At 35.9% G+C, this 21,751-nt stretch overlaps 1 protein-coding gene across 11 annotated transcripts in view; it reads left to right on the forward strand.

Moving 5' to 3' along the window:
- Positions 1-21,751, forward strand: part of RBMS3 (RNA binding motif single stranded interacting protein 3) — a 1,178,968-nt gene that overhangs the window by 676,916 nt on the left and 480,301 nt on the right. For 6 of the 11 annotated variants that reach the window (XM_036219806.1, XM_036219804.1, XM_036219801.1 and 3 more), the window contains one exon: positions 18,508-18,680. In XM_036219806.1, coding sequence (XP_036075699.1) covers positions 18,508-18,680 — 173 coding nt within the window. The remainder of the gene's footprint in view (positions 1-18,507; positions 18,681-21,751) is intronic. The other 5 variants (XM_036219807.1, XM_036219812.1, XM_036219803.1 and 2 more) reach the window with 1 other exon arrangement.

The raw sequence follows: 21,751 nt of genomic DNA on the forward strand, positions 1-21,751 counted from the left end.
GAAGTGCTCCCACACAAGAATAGAAGCAGTGGAATGAATGGAAAAGACAGATGTGAGAGACACTGAGACAGAGGCACAAGCAGCACTTGGGGCCTGAATGAAACAGCCATGGGGAAAAAAAAATAGATATATCCAGATGTTTAGTCACCAATGCGCAGTTGATCTGTGAAAAATGACAGCTACGTACCAGTTGAACATTCAAGGCACAATGTATCAGGAAAGGATTTTGGAAGTGCCCTCAGCACAGTAAGCCAGCCATCAGGAAAGGCATCCAAAAGACACAGGCTAAATGCACACTGTGGCAGATAGACAGCAGGTAGAAAAGCACAGGTGTGACTGATCACACAAAGACCTTGCATCTAAAAATGGGCAATCATTTTTTGGTGCAGGTGGAAGAGGTGCTGGAAAGGTGGGTTAGGAGTCAGTGGCAGCAGGTTTACCTAGAAGCTGATGAAATTTAAGCTTTAGGGCCTCTCCTTTTCTCCACTCTTTTCTATGTCCTGTATCTAATCGTGTATCTTCATTCTGTATTCTTTTCCTTAAAAATGGCCAGTAACCATTCAAACCATATAAACTTCAGCCCCACAAAAACCACATTCTACCATTGCCTAACCATGTCTTCACACAGTCGTATGTTTTTGGGAAATTTGTAAAATAAAGATAGTTTACAACTCATTAAGATACTTGTCCCTTTCCACTTCCGCTTTCTCATTTGCACTTTTCTTTTTCTCAGATAGTGGTGAGTATTTTGGAATTTAGCTAGGGGGAAGTTATATGGGAGAGGCATATGTTTGTGTTATTACTAACTGTTCTGTGGTAAGAAGGTCTGTAAGAATACTAAAACTACCACTGTCCTGGGCATTGTGGCAGGAACATTGTGGCTGCCACAAGTTCTTATTGTGATAGGTGTGTGGCCTCTGGCACCCAACACCGAAGGTACATGGAAAAGTATGGAAGGAAAAGATTCACAAAATCTGAATCAAAAGATAAATCTACACAAAATTCTTTTTAATTTTTGCCCTCCAATTTACCATCCTAACAATTTATAAGCCATTACCGTTAACAAATTGTCATGCTGAATAATAATATTAAAAAAACCGTCTTAAACTATCAATAAAAAAATACATTTATGTCAACCACTAGAGGACAGACAGAATTATCTCTTTACTTCCTCTACAGAAAATGTTATGAAATTACTTCTATATGATGAGGTAATCATAAGGCATGCAGGCCAATAATAAAATGCAGGGAAAATTATTTTAAAGTGCATCAAGAAGTTAGTATTGTTATTTTCAGCATTTTTTGATGTTTGTGCTATGTGTCAGGTTTTAAAAATTAGTAATTTGTTACAACTTTTTAAAATAATATTGATTTTTATGATTAATTTTATAAATTTTACTTATTTTTTTCTGAAGGAATCCCTCAAATTGTATAAGTACTAGGTACTATAAGACCTGGATCTGTTCCTACATTGTGGGGTGGATTTTGACTTTCATAATCAAGTACATAATCTGAAACTTTGGCCCATGCATGAAAGACCATCTTAGAGTTAAGCATCTACTATGGTCTGAAACTTTTTCTCCCCCTAGAAATTTATGTTAAAATCCTAATGCTCAACTGTTATGGTGTTAGAGGGTGGAGTCTTTGGGAGGTGCTTACATCATGAGGGTGGAGCTCTCATGAATGAAATTAGCTGTTATACAAAGAGACCCCATAGAGACACTTGACGCCTCCATCATGTGAGGGTCCAAGGAAAAGTCTGGGACCTAGACAAGGGCCCTCATCTGACTGTGCACCCTGATTTTAAATTTCCAGCTTTCAAATCCATGAGAAATAAAATTTTGTTATTTATAAGCTCTCCAGTCTGTGGTATTTTATTAAAACAGCCTGATTGAGCTAAGCCAGCATCTGTTGTTTTCAACTTTCATGGTGTCCCGCCTTTTTACCTTCACATGTAGTTCTACTCTATAAAATCCTAATTCTCTAATTATTATAATTAGGGAAGAGCTGAGTGGTTACTATATTAGTGGAATATATTAGCATTCTTGAATACCTTATACCCAAATTCAGGTTAAAAAGAATGTTCCAGTTTCTGTATGGCATAATATTTGAGAAATATATGTAAGTAAGACTTAAAACTGGTTCAAATGAGAAATTTGCGATTCAAGTTAAAAACGCAATAGCATATATACCAAAGCCAAAAATATCTCACTATGCAACATTATTCCACATAGAAAGTTTCAGGAATTATAACTAGTTTCATTCAGAAAAGTATTTTCAGAAGTACACAAAGGATCTTGAACTGAAACCAATGAAGAGGAATTGTCTATCATTTACCAGTAGTGCATTTACAGCAAAATGAATGTAAAATAATTATTTTTACTTCATTATGATGGAACAAATATTTTGGTTCTAATATACAGGGAGACTACCCATTGGAATTTAAGTTTTTATAATGAACAAATTTGGTATGTCCGTTATCATTTTCCTTATTTTTATTGCAGAATTTATCATTCTTCAATAAAAAAAAAAATCAGTGAGATTAGGTACGAATAAGACATGTGGGCAGTGATTGGTCACTGGAACTCGCATATCAGCTACAAACATAATTTTCATTTTTATTCTGTTCATAAACAAGTCTTATCTTCATTTGGCCTGCCAGGTTGTGATAAGTAGCTCAAAGTAAATGGAACACATTGGGTCATGCCATTTTCAGTCTTCTAATCAAGAGAAAGCATGTGCAAAACATGCGTCTTATTTTGTCATTATCTGTGTCCTTGCACAAGATCATAGATTGTGTCCATGATGAAAACCGGTGGCCAAGATTAGGGGTGTGTCTGTCTGTCTTTCGAAATTGCTAACATATGATAATAATTAGCCTTCCCAAAGCCTTAGTGCTGATTGAAATGAATGACTAGTGAAATCTAAATAAATAGGAGGAAATGTGCTTTTGCACATAGCACAGCCAGCCTCAGTCATGAATGGATGGTTAACCTTGTAGAATATTATAATGCTCTAAATAGTGCTTTTCAGCCAGTGGTGGGAGTGCTAGAATCTCATGCTTCTGCGTGCCATACTGTGTTGTAGTCCACACTGCAGGGATCTTTGTTTGTTTGTTTGTTTTCCTGCTGAAATCAGAACATAACACTGGTAGATGCCTGTTTTAACTGGGTAAAATATTCCTGTGCCAAAAAACAAAAAAATATCCTAAATACCAGTCTATTGATAGGCCATAACTCATTTGAGTATGTCATCACTCTGGTAAAGAAAGTCCTATGTTGTTAGTCATCTCTCATTTTTAGGTTTATTTTTACCTGTTTCTGCAAATCATAAGAAAAAGCAATCAGGTTAATTCCATTTATTGTCCTTGAGAATTCTGTTTATATAACTTGACCATTCTATAGTTCCATTCATTCTGATATTTAAAAAAGATTACTGTGACTAGTAAATTATGTTGTTCTTTATTGATTATGAAGAATATAGCTTACAATTAAAGAAACAAGACATTGTTATAAGAAATTGCCTTGGAAACAAGCACTCTTTTATCTTATACTTTAATAAACATAAATATAGACCACATTTGGTTGTATATCAAGTTTCTTTTACATTTGCTTTCTATCCTGTGATTTATGTACTAAGAACTCTATACTAATTTCACCTGCATGATCTCTTCCTCTATTTTTGTTTCTTTAAGATTTAAAAGGAGTAATTGTCATTGGTTATATTTTATCTTTTAAAATGTTTTCTCATAATATTTATATTTGTGTATTAATTTTGAGTTTACATGAATTCTAATTATAGGCATGCGTCACTTAGTAAGGGGGATAAGTTTAGAGAAATGCATCATTAGGTGACTTTGTTGTTGAGTGAACGTCATAGAGTACTTTACACAAACCTGGATGGTATAGCCTACTACACACCTCGGCTGTATGATATAGCAACATTCCTAGACTACAGACTGTACAGTATGTTACTGTACTGACTACTGTAGGTAATTTAAGACAATGATAAATATTTGTGTATCTAAGCATATCTTAAAGTAGAAAGGCACAGTAAAAATATGGTATAAAAGATAAAAAAAAAAATGGTACCTGTATAGGGCACTTAACCATGAATGTAGCTTGCAGGACTAGAAACTGGTCTGGGTGAGTCAGTGAGTGAGTAGTGAGAGACTATGAAAGCCTAGGACATTATCATACACTACTGTAGACTTTATAAATACTGTACACTTAGGCAACACTAAATTTATTTTAAAATGTTTTTCTATTTTAAATAAGAAATTAACCTTAGCATACTGTAACTTTTTTAGTTTATAAAGAACTTTCAATTCTTTTTAATAACACTTAGCTTAAGTCACAAAAATATTGTGCAGCTATACAAGAATATTTTCTTTTTTATATCCTTATTCTATGTTTTTTTTATACTTTTATTTTTATTTATTTATTTATTTATTTACTTTTTAACCTTTTTGTTAAAAACTACGAAACAAACACACATTAGACACAGGGCCAATATCACTGTCTTCTGCCTCCATATCTTCTCTCACTGGAAGGCCTTCAGGGGCAGTAACACCCATGGAGCTGTCACCTCCTGTAATAACAATGCCTTCTTCTGGAACACCTCCTGAAGGACCTGCCTGAGGTTCCTCTTGAGGAGATGCCACTCTTTTCAGAAATATGTCCATGGTGGTTTACTCCGTTTGTTTCTCTTTTTTTCATCATAGATTTGCTCATAAGCAGATAATGGACCATGGGCATTATTCTCTATTAATGAGAATATTTTTGTACTGGAATCCATGTTTTCAAACTTCTTAAGGAGTTTTCGAGGTTGGCAAAAGCTTCTGCTAAACCTTTCTCTGTAAATTTTTGGGGGGTTCTTTTTCTTCTCCTGCAATTTCCTTTTCTCTTGCCTCTTCTTCAGTTATGTGTTCCTGTTCCAGTTCCAACAACTCCTCATTAGTGAGTTTCTCAGGAACCACTTCTAAGGATGCCTCAATGTCATCCCCATATACACCCAAGTTAAAGTTGTTTGCCATCTCAGCACAGTCTTGTCGATTTTTGCAACCTTTGTATTATAACATTATGGAGGCTACATCACCAGGCAATAGGAATTTTTAGGCTCCATTATAATCTTATGTGACCACTATGGTATATGCTGCTTGTTCTTGACCAAAACATTATTATGCAGAGAATGACTTATGTGTTCTCTTTTAGAAATGTCGTGATGTGGATTAAATTTTTATTGATTATGTGAAAATAAGAAGTTTTTGGTTTTGGGGGGTATAATATAACTTTTCTCTAATTGCATCCTTCCTTCAAGCCAAAATTCCAGGCAGAAATTCTTAAAGTCAACAGCTTCAGGAAATCTATCTATAGGAAAGAAATATTTTACTCTATTTGCAAAACTATAAGGAGCTGTAATTCTACAATGCTGTTACACTGTACGTGTTTTGTAAACTTGAACAAGTTGCTTACCCATTATCAGCCAAAGTTTTGAATTCTCTATGATGCTGGATACAAGCAGAAGGGGTGATGTGATACATATGTAAATGTTTTATATTATGCATGTAAATTAATATGTAAAACTAGCATATTAAAATGTTTAACTCCATACTGTTAATTGGATTTATTTCCTGAATTAAGAAATTCTTATCAAACCACTGATGTGATTTCAAAGAGGCAGCTTTTATCATTACTCCAGTGGTCAATGGTATACTTTTTGCTTTGGTTCTGTCATTGTTTAGGTCTTAGATTTGGTTGTCTCTGTTTTGATTCTGCTTAGGATGTGATCAAATTTGTGGTGTTCGTAATCTTTCTCCAGAGAGTTTAAATAGAACCCTGAGTGTTTGTACAGCAAGGAATGACGACATAATACTTTCTTTTCAAGCACTTCTCCACTGGCTAATAAACAGGAAGGTTCTCCTTGAGTCCCATATTTCTTCAAGAAAGTCACGTTTATGTTTCCATTGTTTCTCCATTAGATCATGGGATTTATTAATTCAGTCTGCACATTCTGCCCACGCTCTTTCTCATGGTACCCTCTCGTCCTAAAGCTGAGACAGAGCTACCAAGAAGTTTTTATTGTCTTCCCGAGGTATTCCTAGCTTCTTTTTTACTACTCATGCATTTACAACCCTTTTCTTTGTTTCTATCTTCCAGGATGTTAGGCCACTGAATAGCATTTCACTTATGGTCACACCCATTTTGTGATGCAGTGGGGTACTGTAGTTGCCTAATACCGCTTGTGAGAGCTGATTGCTAACTTCTCAGAAATTTGCTGAGCTGGTTGTTGAACTGTTAGTAGGTTAAAAGCAGCCAAAAGAAGTATTTACATGATAAAAATCAGCAAAGCTATACATTAGGGTTTTTGGCTTTTCTTTTTTCCTCAGAGGTCTGGAATATCAACACAGCACTAATTCTGAGTCAGTTTTCTGTTTTGATTTCTCATTCTAGTCAATTTGCCTTCTACTGATTAGAGTAAGGATTGAGGCTTCTTTCGAGGGAAGCGAAGGGATGGTGATTCTTGGAAAAACTGTTGGATACTATACTTCAGAAAAAGCTTTCATCTCTCTTTGTAAAGTTATACATATGATGCTCCAAACTGAAGCAGAACGGAAAAAGCGAAATTATTCTCTGGAATACTGGAGACGTAAAGTACTTTAGAACATATAACTGTATGATTATCCCATTTTTATACAATGAACTACTTGCTAGTAACCTTAGGGCACATATCCTACAACTTGTTAGAAATTAGTGATATAGTTAAACCGAAGTAAACAGTTTAAGCCATTGTTTACCCACAAAATTTTCTTGCAGGGCAACGATTTTTAAAAACCTAATTATTTTTAATGTTAGAAGCTGTGAAATTTCTACGGTTTATTTTCTGTATATAAAAATAATTTTAGTTAAGGACATGGACATTTTAGTAGTTAGTATGTTATTTAACTGATAAGCTTTTCCCATTTATCAGCAGAATAAGATATATGTGACAATAAGATATATCTTATTTTAATGAGTACTTTTACAATTTATAGATATTTTCCTAGAGTTTGTATATTCCAAAAAATGAGTTCCCTAGTTAAGCTTATTTTTATCTTAAAAAATGCTCCGTAGGATCTTGTCATCAGTTTATCTGGAGACAATTAGTGTCAGTAGCTAAGATAGTAGTAATCGAGCCTAATGTCTCACTGAAGAATGATTTCTTTATTTATACACTAAAGAATTTTAGTTTGACAAATTTCAGCAGGCATTTTACTTTGTATTATAAAATTTTAAACCAGGCAAACCAGAGTTTGCTAGATTATTCAATGCACCAACCATTATAACTCTTACTCAAAAGAACATTGTTGTCATAATAACAATGGGTATTATAAAAATACTTTAGAATTTATGTAATAATAACTAACTTACTGTGCTCCAGATTTTATTATCAGTGCTTTACACATAATCACTCATTTGAAATGTTTAACAGTCTTATATGGTAGTTATTATCCTCAGTTTTACTGATGAGGAGACTGAGGCAAAAGAGGTTAGGTAATCTGCCCAAGATTGTAGGGACAATTAGTGGTAAAGCAAGATTTGAAACTGGGTGGTGTGGCTTCAGGGTCTATGCTCTTAGCAATAAAAATAACACTTCATGAGCTTTTTTGGAGAGTCCACAACTCAAGGGCAAATACTCTGCCAGTCTCCGAAGCCACGATCACTTATTTTAAAAAGATAAGAGTAATTTGGAGAAAGAAAAGCAGTACTGTCTTATTATTGGGTGTAATTCATTCTCTTGATTATGGAGAATATCAGTGGGCAAAAAGAATCTCCAGGAATCACACATCAAAAACTGGAAGTATCTAAATGGTTTTGGAAATTCTCTAAGATACAAGACAGATTGATTTAAACTGTACTGAAAAATGGAGTCCTTAAAAAGATTTATAATTATGAGAAATAGAAGTCAGAATGTGTAAATATTTCATAAGTTTCTGATTTAAAGATTATAATAAATTTGATTTTGATAATATAAAGTCTCTAACAGTCATTTTATTGTCAGATGTTTTTGAACTTGAGCATTAATTTATTCTCACAGTTAACATATCATGACCCCAAACACAATTAATGTTGAAAATATATTCACAGAAAATTATCGGTGCAAGTGCTTCTTCCAGTTTTTATAATGAAACAATTACTTTGTGTGTCTTAATTGCTGTTGCATTTTTGATCTGTGCTCTAACATTGTCTTTTTGAGTAACTTGTGTTTTATAGTCTAAATTCTCAGATTAAGGGCTTCCAAAGCATAGATTCTGTTCAATTTTAAGTCTGCTACATCAATGAAATATGAATTAATTGTATAATAAAACAACGTAACTATATTATGTCATGCAATATGTTATTGTTCATGAATTTTCTGAATTGCCCCAGTAGTTCACTGAAAGTATTCTTCTTTTTTTGCCTTGGTCCAGTTTAGAGAGAAATAGGATTGATAGAATAGCATATTACATGGGGATAGCGGTGCTCTTCCTTTGGGATGTGCAGATAAAGTAGATGATGTCATGCTGAAAATGCAGAGCTTCCTACACTGTCAGGAAGCTCATCTGCCAAAAACAGGGACATTTGTCCTGTACCAGCAGTTTATCTCAATTGCTCTCTTTTCTTGGTCTTGAGCAATTTCACACTACAGATGAAATCTTGGTATCGGCTAAAAACAAATAAAATATATCTTGTTCCTCCTACAGATTATATTTTACTTCTCAGAAATCTTTTTTAATAACTTCACTTTGAGTCAGGGGAGTAATCAATTGAAATAGAGGTTTATATGCCAAATTCTAGACCCACCGATGAGGGAGAAAAAAATTAATATGGTCTTTAATGAAAGAAGATTAATCGCATTAAAAAATCTGTGAATAGCAGCATAGAAATTGTGACCGTTATTTTGCCCATCATGTTTAGATGCTTTCAATATGTCAAAAGATGCGAGACAGTGTCTTGTAATTGTAAGAATGATCTATATCAGCGCATGTGCAAAAGAACTTTCTGCGATGACGGGACTACTCTACATCTGCCTGTCCAATACAGCAGTTAGTAGCTGTGTGTTTTTGAACATTTGAAATGTGGCTAGTGTGATTGAGGAACGGAATTTTTTTTATTTTAATTAATTTGAATTAATTATATTTAAATGTAAATAGTTACATGTAACTAGTGGCCACTATGTTATATGGTATGTATCTAGAGTTAAATCTGGAATTCACTAGAGTGAAGACTGCCTTGCTTCGGGTCCTAGATATGGTGCAAAATAGTTGGACAACCTTGGAAAGTCCTTTAACTTCCCCGAGTCTTACTATTCTCATCTTCGATATGGGAATATTTATAGTACCTATCTCCAAAAGTTCTAAGATCATTAAATATACCGATGAATATAAAGCTTTTTGAATGGTGCCTGACATATAGTACATACTCAATAAGCATGAGCCATTGCTATTCTTGTTAATTATTTTTGTAAACTCTTGCAGATTTTAATGATTAAAACCTGAAAAGGGGATGGAAATGAAATAGATCTAAAATAATAAACAGAAAGTCTCATGAAATGGGGTAGAATTTTAGGGGATCCTAGTGAAATGTGTGAGATTTAGATAAATAGAAAGTAATTGGAGGGCGATCATGTATTCTAACTTGCTTTGGACAGTCTCAATTTATATCTCGTGTACTGATTTGATTATTAATATTTCCTTCTTTTGCTCTCAAAAGTATCTCATGAGTGTCTGTAAGGTAAATTTTGAAGTCATCCTAGAATGTGGGTATAGAAATATAGCCCTGGCATTCCACGTGGAGGGAAGAAGACAAAACAAGGTATAGATGCAGATGTGATTATATGTGGTATGAAAGGTGAATGGGCACTGGGAAATAGAAGGAAACAGAATTAAGTATGAGCTAGAGATATATCATGGAAGTAGGATGAAAGCTCAAATAAGGAAATTAGATTTGACTGTAATGTTATTTATGCTATTACTGCATTGCTCCTGAGTCAACATGGATTCACTTTCAGAAAAAATAAGTTCTAATTTTTTTTTCCAACTAATACTCTAAGATTCTTAGAAGTAGACAAGCCACTTGTTGCTTACTTTGGTTGGTCCTGAAAGGTTCTGATTTAATTGGACAAAACCATTTGGTGCATCAAAAAAGCCTCATACCATTTGGTGTTTTGATTGGCTTTTCATTTGTTACATATGGTTTTTAAAAAAGTCTTTATTTAGATTCCCCATTAGCTACAAGTCACCAAATCAATAATATGATTGGTTAATATGAAAATTAGTCCACCAAGTGGAAAATGGTTCATTATATCTGTGTTCGTGACTGAAGAAGAAAATTTTTAATATGTTCAATTAGTTGCAGTAAAATACTATGTTGACATATTTTATTGCAATGTTCTTTAAACTACATCTGTTGGCCTCCACTCTATTTAGGCCAACATACATGATGAAACTAGAGGAATTAATTGTTAGCAATATTACTGATTGTAATTTTAGGGAAACAAAAAGTGTATTGGACTGTGAGACATAAAAGAATATAAAAATATTAGGAAAAGAGTCAAAAATACAGATTATGGTGAAGAAATTAAACTAAAAATTTCAGTAAACACATTATATAAGGTACAAGAATGTGACTCAAGTGTAATTGTTTTATTATGCACGAAGTCTCCTCTTTAGTTCTGACTGCATTTTGAATTGAGATGCTGACCAGCGGCTATCTCCAGGAACAGAGATGATGGTGACTTGTGCTGGATTGCCACTCTTTTTCCAGTGATTCCAGCCCATAATAAAATCAGATATTTGAGTTGATCTCTAAAGTATTCTTGGGTCAAGGAGAAGAGAAGTCCCATACAGGGATTATAGTCACTTTTGATATTTCTGGGGAATTTGAATAATTACTGTTATAGTGTAGCAGACATTGTAATCTCTACCTGGGGAACCAATCGAGGCTCATTCTTTTTTTCAGGAGGAGCCAGTCATTATCAGTATTAGAATTATGAGCTGTCTGGGTTATTTTCCAAGTAGAGTTCTAACTGTTTAATGGCATAAGCACATATTGAAGTGTTTTAATTTTGTTTTTTCTTAAAGAGATCAAGAGTTGGCCAAAATAACAGTGGCTAGGGCAAAGATCAGATGTCCTTGACGTTTGGAGAATTGAGCAACCTTTATAAAAGTCTATTGGCATCATTCATTACAGCCACTCTTCTCTAGCTTATAAATTTATTAATGAAATTGGCTTATAGGTGCGTAAAAGGAACAATAACTAGTTTACTTATGTTTTCAAGTAGGATGCATTTTAAAATGTCATTTATTATCTAAACCTTTGAATGGGATTCAATGACTTTAGATTAAGTCTATTTGTAAATAGTACAGAGTGGCACGTAATTAAGTAATCTGCTGAAGTTTTCAAAAATTAATATTTAAAGCAAAAGTGAATCTCATCCTAATAGAATTTTAATAAAGCCCTGCTAGTGACTTGTAAATACCTTGGAACTAATTAGCCATTCCATCCACAGTGATTGTTTCATCACTGCTTTTTGGTTCTCGATGCAAATTGCCAACCACAGTTATAATGACATAGCTTTATCTCAAGAATAGAGGCTCCCACGCTTAAGAAAATAAATAACTCACTCTTGTAGCTCCCCCTTAAAGGTAAATTATTCCAAGTAGGACTGAGAGCAAAAATTTATTTTAAGGATTTGCCTCAGGATGACGTTGTTGCAAATGATAGGAACAAAAAAGTATTGAGTATTGACTCTCTGCCAGGCATTGTGGTAAATATTTTATATGTAATTTATGTAGTAAAGCCTCACGCCAGTCCAATGAGGTGAGATAATCATAATCTCTCTTTTTCTCAGCTAGAGATTTAAGTGCCCAGTTAGTGGCAAAGCAGGATTCTCAGCGGGCAACCTGGAGCTCTCAAGCACCATAGTACCACTGCTGACAGCGGCTATTAGCTAGCCCAGTTGACAGGGAATGTGCAAATGACTGCCTTTTATATGAAATTTTGTCCTTTATTGTTCATTTCCATATCTGAGCTGTGGGTAGGAAAAGAGAAGTAGGGCAAGTCTTTACCAAACTCTATCATAAAAGACAATAATTGAAACAATTGTTTTCTATAGTCATATTCTACATAATGGAAAGGCAATTACCTAGCATAAAATCGTGAAGTGATAATGTATGTGGCTCATGAAACTGGCTAAAATTGCATGGCTTGCCTTAGATATTAATTGAGCTACATTTGCTCTCATGAACAATATTCATAGTTGCCCTCATTTGAGGCTATTATAGACATTCCGGTGATTGCCACAGTTCTCGCCATGTCCACTCACTCATGTCGTGTTGATACTGGAGGAGAGGTCTGCAGAAGCAAGGTTATGTGGAAGTTACACTGTCTGGGAGAGGCATCCAATAGCCTGCAGCAGTATTATCCCCTGAGCAATGGATTATATGTGTACGTGCAGGCTAAATAATGTATGACTTAAGACAGGAATGTGGTTTATTTTCATTTTTGGATAGTGAAGGAGTTGGCATGTCAGTCCCACGAGAGACTTTATCCAGGGCTTTACCCTTGAATGGGTAAAAGAGTACAAATTCTATTGCACTGAAGATGAATAAAAACAAATTGGGGAGCCCATCAGCAAAACGGACTGCTGTGTGCTGGAGTTTAAGGCTACTCCAAAACCACCAGACCAACTGCTTCAGGACCCTGCCAGCAGCCAGATGCAGGGAATAGAACTGACTGCAGTTTGGCATCCAGGCTCTGTGATTCCCAGCCAAGGGGAATTGCATGCAAAAAATATTTAAAATTCTCTTTGTAAAAGAGTTATGTTTTCAATCAGAGGGAGAATTATGTTTCAGACCTATTCTGCTGCAAACGAAATGTGGCATATTGGCATTGTAGTTACAGAGGGGGGAGGCGTGGAGAGGTGACACGATATGTACCTAGGGGTAAGAAGCTGGCCTTGGGTTAGATGGCGTGGTTTTCAATGACATTGTTTTTAGGCCATTAGGTTAGTACCATCATTCAATGAAGGGCATCGTGTTGGCCCTTCAAAGAGAGTGACTGGACCTGTTTTAAAGCTGTGATTCTCAACCAGAGGCAACTCACCTCCCTAGGAGACATTTGACAATATCTGGGGACATTTTGAGTTGCCACAACTCACGGGGAGATTAGTACAACCAGCATCTAGTGGAAGACAGGAGTGCTGTTAAACATCCTACAATGCACAGGACAGCTCCCACAGCAAAGAATTATCCTTTCCAAAATGTCCACAGTGCCAAGGTTGAGAACCCTGGTTAAGAATTATCTGGCTAGTGTGTAAATATTACAACCCTGCCTTCAGAGGAGGGTTTACCTAATGTAGTTTAATATTGTATAAAAGATAATTTTTAATGATTTATTTTACCCTATTTATCTGTGAACAACATTTACTAGATGTGCCAAATAATTTCTGTTAAAACAAACAGGAAAACAAAAACATGTCACATCCCTCTCCAATTTCTGTAGGGTGTGAAAAGACAATGAATCTCCCTCCAAACCTACACACGCAAACCAAACACGCATTTTACAAGACTGTAGGAGGACCTGGTTGATTCACTTTTCAAACTTGAAAAATGAAGCATATTAACAAAGCACACTAAATGAATCAGCTGTTTAGGATGATCTACAAGCCAGTTCATTTTCCTGTTATTAAATAACAAACCATGAATCTTGACAAATGAACCCACTGGTCTGACATTATTTGAAAAACTCATAGTGCATTTGCTTCTGATGGTCACTTCCCTTCTGTAATTAAATTTTAAGATCGACTTTATTTAAATGCTGATGGAGAGAAAGAGCTTGTTAACCTTCATTTTGACCATATGCTGTTTATCATCATCATTACTCTCTTCTTCCTCCTTATACTTGTATACACCTTAGCTTCTCCCAGAGTGTCATCCTCCAGCGCTCATGGCAAGGAAGCTGGTTGTGTTAATTGGTGTCGGTTTCATTAAGAGGTGAAGTTCTGTCGTGTCGTGGGGGACTGCAAGTTTCTGGAGTCAGACTCCTTTCATTCAAATTGGGGCTCCAGCCTTGTGACCTTGAGAGGGTCATTAGCCCTTTTGGTGCCTCAGATCTCATTTGTAAATTGAGAATGATATAATTTGCCTCATTAAGCTGTTAAGAAGATAACGTATAAAGTGCTTAGCAAGCACACAATAAATGTTCCCTATAATTATTAGTATCGTTATCTTAAGAATAACATCTTCCAAAATTGATGCCAAGTTATATTACTCAGTTTCATAAAGAGGATACTGGTACTGACTCGCTGACTTAGCAGCCCCCACATGTGGTTTAGAGAGCATTAGCCCTATCTCCAAATCCCTACCTGACCCCCTCAGTAATGCCATCATGAATAAACATCTAAGGAAAATCTGTGTACTTGTCAAACATATGCAGCTTCAAGAGAGGACCTCTATTTCCTATCCTTTGGTCAGAGTGCCATCCCAAGCTCCTCTTGTGAAAATTTACCATTTCTACTGGTTCTAACCAACTGACACTGCAAATTCATAGCGACCCCTTGCCCAGTTACATGTGTGTTCAGTAATCTCAGACCGTAAGTTCTCACTTCTCCTAAACAGGATTTAAAAAGTGTGACTTTAAGCAATATCGCAAGTCAATTTTATCTGAAAGAAAAAATATATATATTTTACTAACATTTTAAAATTTCTTTCTCAGTGCCACAGCATGATTTGAAAGCTAGTCAATAATAAAATTCCAAATTCATCTAAAGACAAAGAGTTGAGAAAGGAATCAGACACTTTTGACCATTTTTAATCAGAAAAGTGGCTGCTGTGACCCCTTAACCCCTAAAGATTATTGATACTCCTCTTTGCTTTTTAAATTTTTTTCCTGAGATGCTGTAATTTGGTCATTTGTCTTTGGCAGCAAGAGCGTATAAAATCTCTTTTGCTTTCACAAATTAATTCATTTAAGCCTGTGCATTTGTCAGACATTCCAGGAACCTTCTGCCAATGTTTTGTTGATTAAAGGATGTGTATTTTTAAAATGGGTGTAGAAGAAGGAATTTATAATTTTTAAAACCAAAGAATGATTTACGATGCAAACTGATACCTGAATCATTCAGTTTATCATCAACAGATACATGAAATGTTAAAGATTAGCAGGAGTGTTGGCCTTGGGTCTTAAAATCTGTGGGTTAATTGGTTCAATAACCCTGAGAAAGTCTGCCTCACTTCAGCAGACTTTCTAAAACTTACAAACCAAGAATATGATATAGAAAACTACTTTTGATTGTGTATTTTTTCAAAGGGCTTTTGAAACACATCCTTTCCCCCAAAACAGTCTGGTGCTTCCGATCCTATTTATAAATTACAGACATCGTTTGCATGCATACAGGTTCCCTCTCCTCATCCCAGCTTTGATTTGCTTTTGATTGTTTTAATTTTTTTTCCCCCAGTGAATACATTGAGCCCTTTGGAGGGTACATTTATTATTTTAGGCACCATGCAATTTACTAAGTGGTGTTCCAGTTATGGAAATGCTCCCAAAGACCCTTGGGGGGAAACAAAAGAATTAAGCAAACACATATTGATCATCCTGTGGTTGATGCTTTCTTATTTGATCAGCCAAGAGCTCAGTCTGAACTGGTCCATCTGATCTGTGATACATAAAGCTGGAGATATTTTTCTGGCTCTCTTGTGATTTAAAAGTCTAGGCAGTGGGAACAACTGCTTTAAACAAAGCCTCGTTTTAAAAGAAGCCTGAGTACAGAATGGAATTCAAAGAATTTAGAGGGAGGGAAGGTGAAAGTGGTAAAAAAAAAAAAAAAAAAAAAAAACAGGCCTGGGATATTAAAGAGAATAAAACACATGAGAATTAAAAGACAAATTCCATCTGTCCCATTGTGAGACACAGAGAGCAGGACGTTACTGCATCCAGGGTGTATGGAACACCTACTAAGTGCAGGCCTTGTAAGGAGGTAGAGCTTAAGTATTATGGGCTGTCCCAGGAGCGAAACAGAATTCTTAAGTCAAGAAGGAATAGTTTTCATGCCAGCCAGTAAACTTTATACAGATATTAAATTCCAAGAGGTAATGGATATATGCCATTTTATTCAAATATTGGGAACAGAAAGTATTCTCCTGTATGATTCATTTTAAAATTCTACATTAAAGATATCGATAACAAATTAAGTAATAATAAAGAAATGGTCAAAAAACTTTATTTCAAAGTAGGGAGTTGGAGGTGTTAGGTTTTGCTCCTGTCATTTCTGCTCTGTCACCTCCCCATTCCTTAAACAAACTGCCTCCTACACCCTTGACCGGTTTGTGTTTGTATTTGACTAGTCTCTTATTCCCACACTCCACCACCCCCGCCCAGCTAATAAGAGTAAAGCATAAGGAAAAGGAGGCCAGATAGGAAGCTTTGAAGTCCTTGATGCAGGAAGTGGTTCAGACCCTGGCCAAGGGAAACAGTGGGAATTCAGAGGAAAGAATGGTTCTAGAAACCTCTCTGAGATTTTGGTGGCTGGCTATATTTCGAGATAGAGGATTAAGGAACAGATGAAGCTAACACCAAGGATTCTAGAATGGAGACTGAAAGAATGACAGCAACGCAGAAAGAAATGGGGTAATTGTGATGGGTGGCTGGTATGGAAAATTGGGAGATGAGAGAGCAGATATAACGGGTTACCTCCAACTAGCTGCATCCAAGAGGCATTGTCTTATAGTCAGTTGGAAATATAGACAGGCAAATCTGAAACCCTGGAAAGACATGTAAAGCAGACAGTTATAACAAGAAACAAGGCTGAATACTGCTAAAACTTGGCCTCTGCTAAAACTTGGCCTCTTGTCTCTATGGTCTAAATTCTGTGTTTATTCAATTTTTATTGTAAGTGATGTAGCCTAAGTATTTATTAAGCACTTATTTGTTGTTTGATAAGTACATACTTCCCACCCTTGATAAAATGGCTAATGAGTTTTCAGGTTAAAACTCAGCCCAAAATTTTCCCACTGGAATCTTGATGATTGTGTTCATTTTGCCTTTAGGAAACTTTCTGGGTTATGGTTGAGAATATTTGGTAGAGTTTTCTAGACTAATATCATTAGCAACACGTATATGAAACACTATTATTGTTGTTATTATTATTATTATTAATTACATTTTTGTTATTGCTAACATTTATTGTGTGCTTACTAATTTCCAGGAGCCATTTTGTTTGCATTAGCTCATTGAGTTTTGGTAAGAACCCTGTAACATAGGAGAATTCCATTTTTCATCTTCCTCATATTAATGAGAATGTCAAGTCTCCGAGAGGTTAAGACACCATCCGAAGGTCACACAGGCAATAAGAGATGCAGCAGGGACTCATACTCAGTCAGTAGATTTTAGAACTTTTGAAGATATGCCTATATGAGAAAAATAAAGCATAATGACTAATATGCCTACTAATTTTGGCATATATAGTTGTAAGGACCTTGCATTGTAGGTTCCAAATCACTAGGGGTCATTTTATCATTTCTACTTGGTCATAAAACAGTGTGACAGGTTAGAGCAGTGCTTCTCTACTGGGAGAGATTTGGTAGTGTGTGAGACATTTTTGGTTGTCACAACTGGGGAATGGGTACTACTAGAATCTGGTGGGTATAGGATGCCACCACCATACAGTCAACAGGACAGCCCGCACAACAAAGAATTATCCTGTCCAAGGTGTCAACAGTGCGTAGGTTGAGACCCTGTGTTAGAGTAATTTAAAGGGAATCTTGACTTCAGGGAGAGAATGGTGGCTCAGTCTTTCTAACAAAGGGTATGCACCATGGAGACGTAGACTTGGGGATGGGAGAAAGAGATAAAATAGATTCATTCATTTGTTTATTCATAGAATCACTATTGATAAAGTTATTTCTATGTATCAGGAATTGTACTGGAGAATAATGATGAGCAAGTTGCTTTAGAGAAAAAGGAGAGAACAAGGAATAGAGGCAGAACAGAGATGCTCAGCTTTTAAAAGTGAGGGGTGGGGAGCAGAATTTGCTGCCAAAAAATGAACCGTGCATGGCTTATTTTCCTTTTTTCTCTTACTTTCTCTTTTTCTTTGTTTGTTTGTTTGTTTCTTGCTTGCTTGCTTGCTTGCTTTCTTGCTTTCTCTTTCTTTTTCCTTTTGTCAAAGAGGGAGATAACATGATACTTTATAGCTCTAAAGAAAATCACATTGGACAAGCTCAGAAGCCATAGGCTACTGTCAGGGGCACCTATGAATTTCTTTTTACCCCATTTATGCCTAACTTACTCTGATCCAAATGAAGGGCCAGGGTGGTGGTGGGGGAGCATATGATATTCTCAGAAGTAAAAAGAATAACGATATAAGGATGAGTGATTATGTGTGGATTGGAGAGACCGAGATGCTTGCATAGCTGTCGAGGTGCTATGCTGGCCTGAGAATAGGTGCTGGCTTTGTTTTTCCAGTAACAGCCTTTTCTGTTTCCAGCAGTCCTATGCACCAGCTCCCCACCCCATGGCTCCTCCCAGCCCCAGCACAAACAGCAGCAGCAACAACAGCAGCAACAACAGCAGCGGGGAACAGTTGAGTAAAACCAACCTGTACATCCGAGGCCTTCCACCAGGCACCACTGACCAGGACCTAATCAAGCTGTGCCAACCGTAAGTGCCCTCTGCTCTCCGCATGGTTTCTAACCTGCACACTCGCCCATGTGAGCTCAGTCCATACAGGCCTTGCTTGGGTTTACACCCAATATACCCATTCATTGATGTCTCAATGAGGAATACTGTTGTATGAATGGGACTTAAATTTGAGGTCTAAGCGGACTTACTCTAGGGAATGAAATTTGTTTACTTTATGCTATAGAACTAGAGGTTCTTGATCAGATACACATGAGAGTTCTGGCTGATATGCATGTATTGAACAGAAAGATAATGAGCAAGCATTGAATTGGGCCTTCAAACCTTGTGATTGGTGGGATCAATGATGAATCTCTTGGGGGGGAATAAAATCTGCTTTTTTTTTGAGAAGTTTTTATGTAGGGCTCTCAGAAATTCAGAAATGATGGATTTCAGGATAGTTACTTCCTGTGTTACACAGATTATCTGGCCAGTTTTTGGTATATATCAGTTCAGTGGGGACCGGGTCATTAGAGAATTATAAGGCAGATTCTTGAGTTTCCTTGAAAACATCTACATCCAAGTTCAGTGAAGCTATTTTCCACCAAGGCCAAGGACTGCACTCACCAAGTAGTTTTTTATTTTCTAGGAAGTATGGTAGTGATTAAGTGCCTTTCCAAAATGTTTTCATTATTCTATTATCTACCAACACTGATGTTATTAACTCTCATATGTGAAAATAGATTAAATATTTTTTAATTTACCCTCCAAATCAAATTAATAATGGATAATATATTAAGAATCATAGACTCATATTTTTAGATTGTTGTCTGATGATTTTCAGAGTAATATCAGCACAGCTATTCTGTCGTTTCATCATGTCTTAGCTGGTTATTTTTTAATTGGGGAAAACTAGCACTCAATTTTCCTTTTTTTCTTTCGCAATGGCTTTACGAGGAGTTTGAGAGGATATTTGTTTTGTAAATTTCCCAACCTCTAAAATATTGGAAGAGAAAAACAAAGCAGAACAGTATTTATTTGCTTTTGTTCTGGTTTAAAATTGGGGAGAAATATCAAAACAATAGGAAGTGGTAAATAAACCCAAACAAAAATACGTAACTATATAATCAGTTGAGAAAGTAATATGTGGATTAGGGTGGAGGGCACTTGAAAAAATATTTATTTAGATGTAGGTTTTTTTTTTTTTTTTTAAATAAAATGTGCAAAGGCTAAGACATTTGAATGTATGTTAGGATTTGGTATATACTATGTTGAGGTTGAGAATTGGAAGGTAAATCATTCAACTGTTTTTTGTTGTTGCTGTTGGAAAAATCTAAACCATTTTGAGAAGTAAGGTCTTTGAAAATGTGAAAGATTGCAGACTTTACATTAGAAGCTTTCAGATGAAGTAGCTCGTGTAATGGAATCTGATGTGAAAAAGAAGGGTAGCTATTAATTTTGATTCGCATATGAATCTCATTCATAAAAAAATATTGGTGGATGTTAAAGAAAGATTATTTTCCTTTCCTCTCTACTACTCAAAGTACTTGTTGAAACACAGATTTCTGGGCTCAGGAGATTATGAATCACTAAGTCTGGGATAGAGCCCAAGAATATGCATATCCAAAAGGCTCCCTGGTGTTGGTGGTGCTGCTGTTTTTTGGGGGGATGCATTTCTCTCTGCAATAATGTGAGGATCACTGACTCTAAGGCATAAAGTTTCACTTAATATACGAAGTTCATTGAGGCGGACTCCTGTGTAGGACAGTCTGCTCACCCACTGTGTGATCTTGAGGCAGGTCATTGACTCTCCTTGAGTCTAAGTTTCCTCTTAAAAAAAGAGTGAGTTGAAGTTGACTATTTCTAGATTCCCTGTATGTAGTATCAGTGGTGTGCTCTAGCTGCCTCTGACTGCTATACTAGAGCCAATTGTTAAATATTCAGGAATTCTGTGAATGATTTGTTACGGATTCAGTAAATTGAAATCAGCCATGGCGGGAGTAGGAATAAGCAAGGCCTACAAATTAGGGCTTTTACAAATTTTTGTTTCTTTGTTTGCTTGTTTGGATTGCTGGTTTATGAACATACCACTGATGTAACATTATACTATGAATTTCAGTATCAGTGTTCATTTCTGCAAAGAACCGTGCCAGAAACTTATAAATGGATAGTGTTACCTAAAAGCCTGTATTGGTATTTTTAATCCAGGAAAGAGATTTAGTGACACAGAAACATTACATTTGAGAAAAGAAGTTTTGTTAACATTTCCTATATGCATTAGAGAAATTTAAAGAATGCCGAATGCACAGTGGGTAATGGTTACTTGCTCATGTTAATTTTTGCTAGCTAATAAGATGTGGCCCATGCTACTGTTATTGTAAAAATGTGGGTGGGTTCTTCGGTTACTGAACTGGTCTGGACCTCAGGTTCATTGCTTAGATTCATTTTCCTAGAGAACCTTATATGACTTATGTGATCGGGCAACATAATAGAGTAGATATAGCTGAGCACTAAGAGATCCAGGTTTCTGTGCTGGCTGTGTCATCAGCTTGGTAGTGGCCTTAGACAAACGACTTGTCCCCTCTTAACTTTGGTTTTCTCCATATATAAAATCATGTTTTTGAACTCTTTTAAACATTTTTCACTCAAAAATTCTGACATTTCATTGAGGCCTTCATTGACTAGCAATAAAACCAGCTCTGGGCCACTTTTTGTATTTTTCGCCAATCCCATTTAGCACTGTCACCAGGGCCACAGCCTGAACTGATTCACCTGCATAAGTATGACTGGATGGCTGGAGGTGCCTTTGTTAAAACGACCAATGTAGGTCGTTTGTAAAATCCAGTTTCCAATCTTGTAATGTTGATCTCTTACATTGCTCATTCCTATTTTAAACTAGCAGTCTTTTAAAGATGCAAATCGTTTTGCATTCTGATTAGGTATCCAATACTTTAAAATAATTTCACCTATAAAACAGATAAGATTTGTAGGTTTAAATGAACTTGCCATGAGAATAAATTTTCCATGTTTATTCCTATAAAATTATAAGTATTTTAGAGTTAATATTTCCTTATAATATAGAAAACATAATATTTGCCAATATCCATAGAAAT

This window comes from Rousettus aegyptiacus, unplaced genomic scaffold (genome assembly GCF_014176215.1).
Source record: "Rousettus aegyptiacus isolate mRouAeg1 unplaced genomic scaffold, mRouAeg1.p scaffold_m13_p_4, whole genome shotgun sequence".
In the NCBI taxonomy this organism is placed as follows: Eukaryota; Metazoa; Chordata; class Mammalia; order Chiroptera; family Pteropodidae; genus Rousettus; species Rousettus aegyptiacus.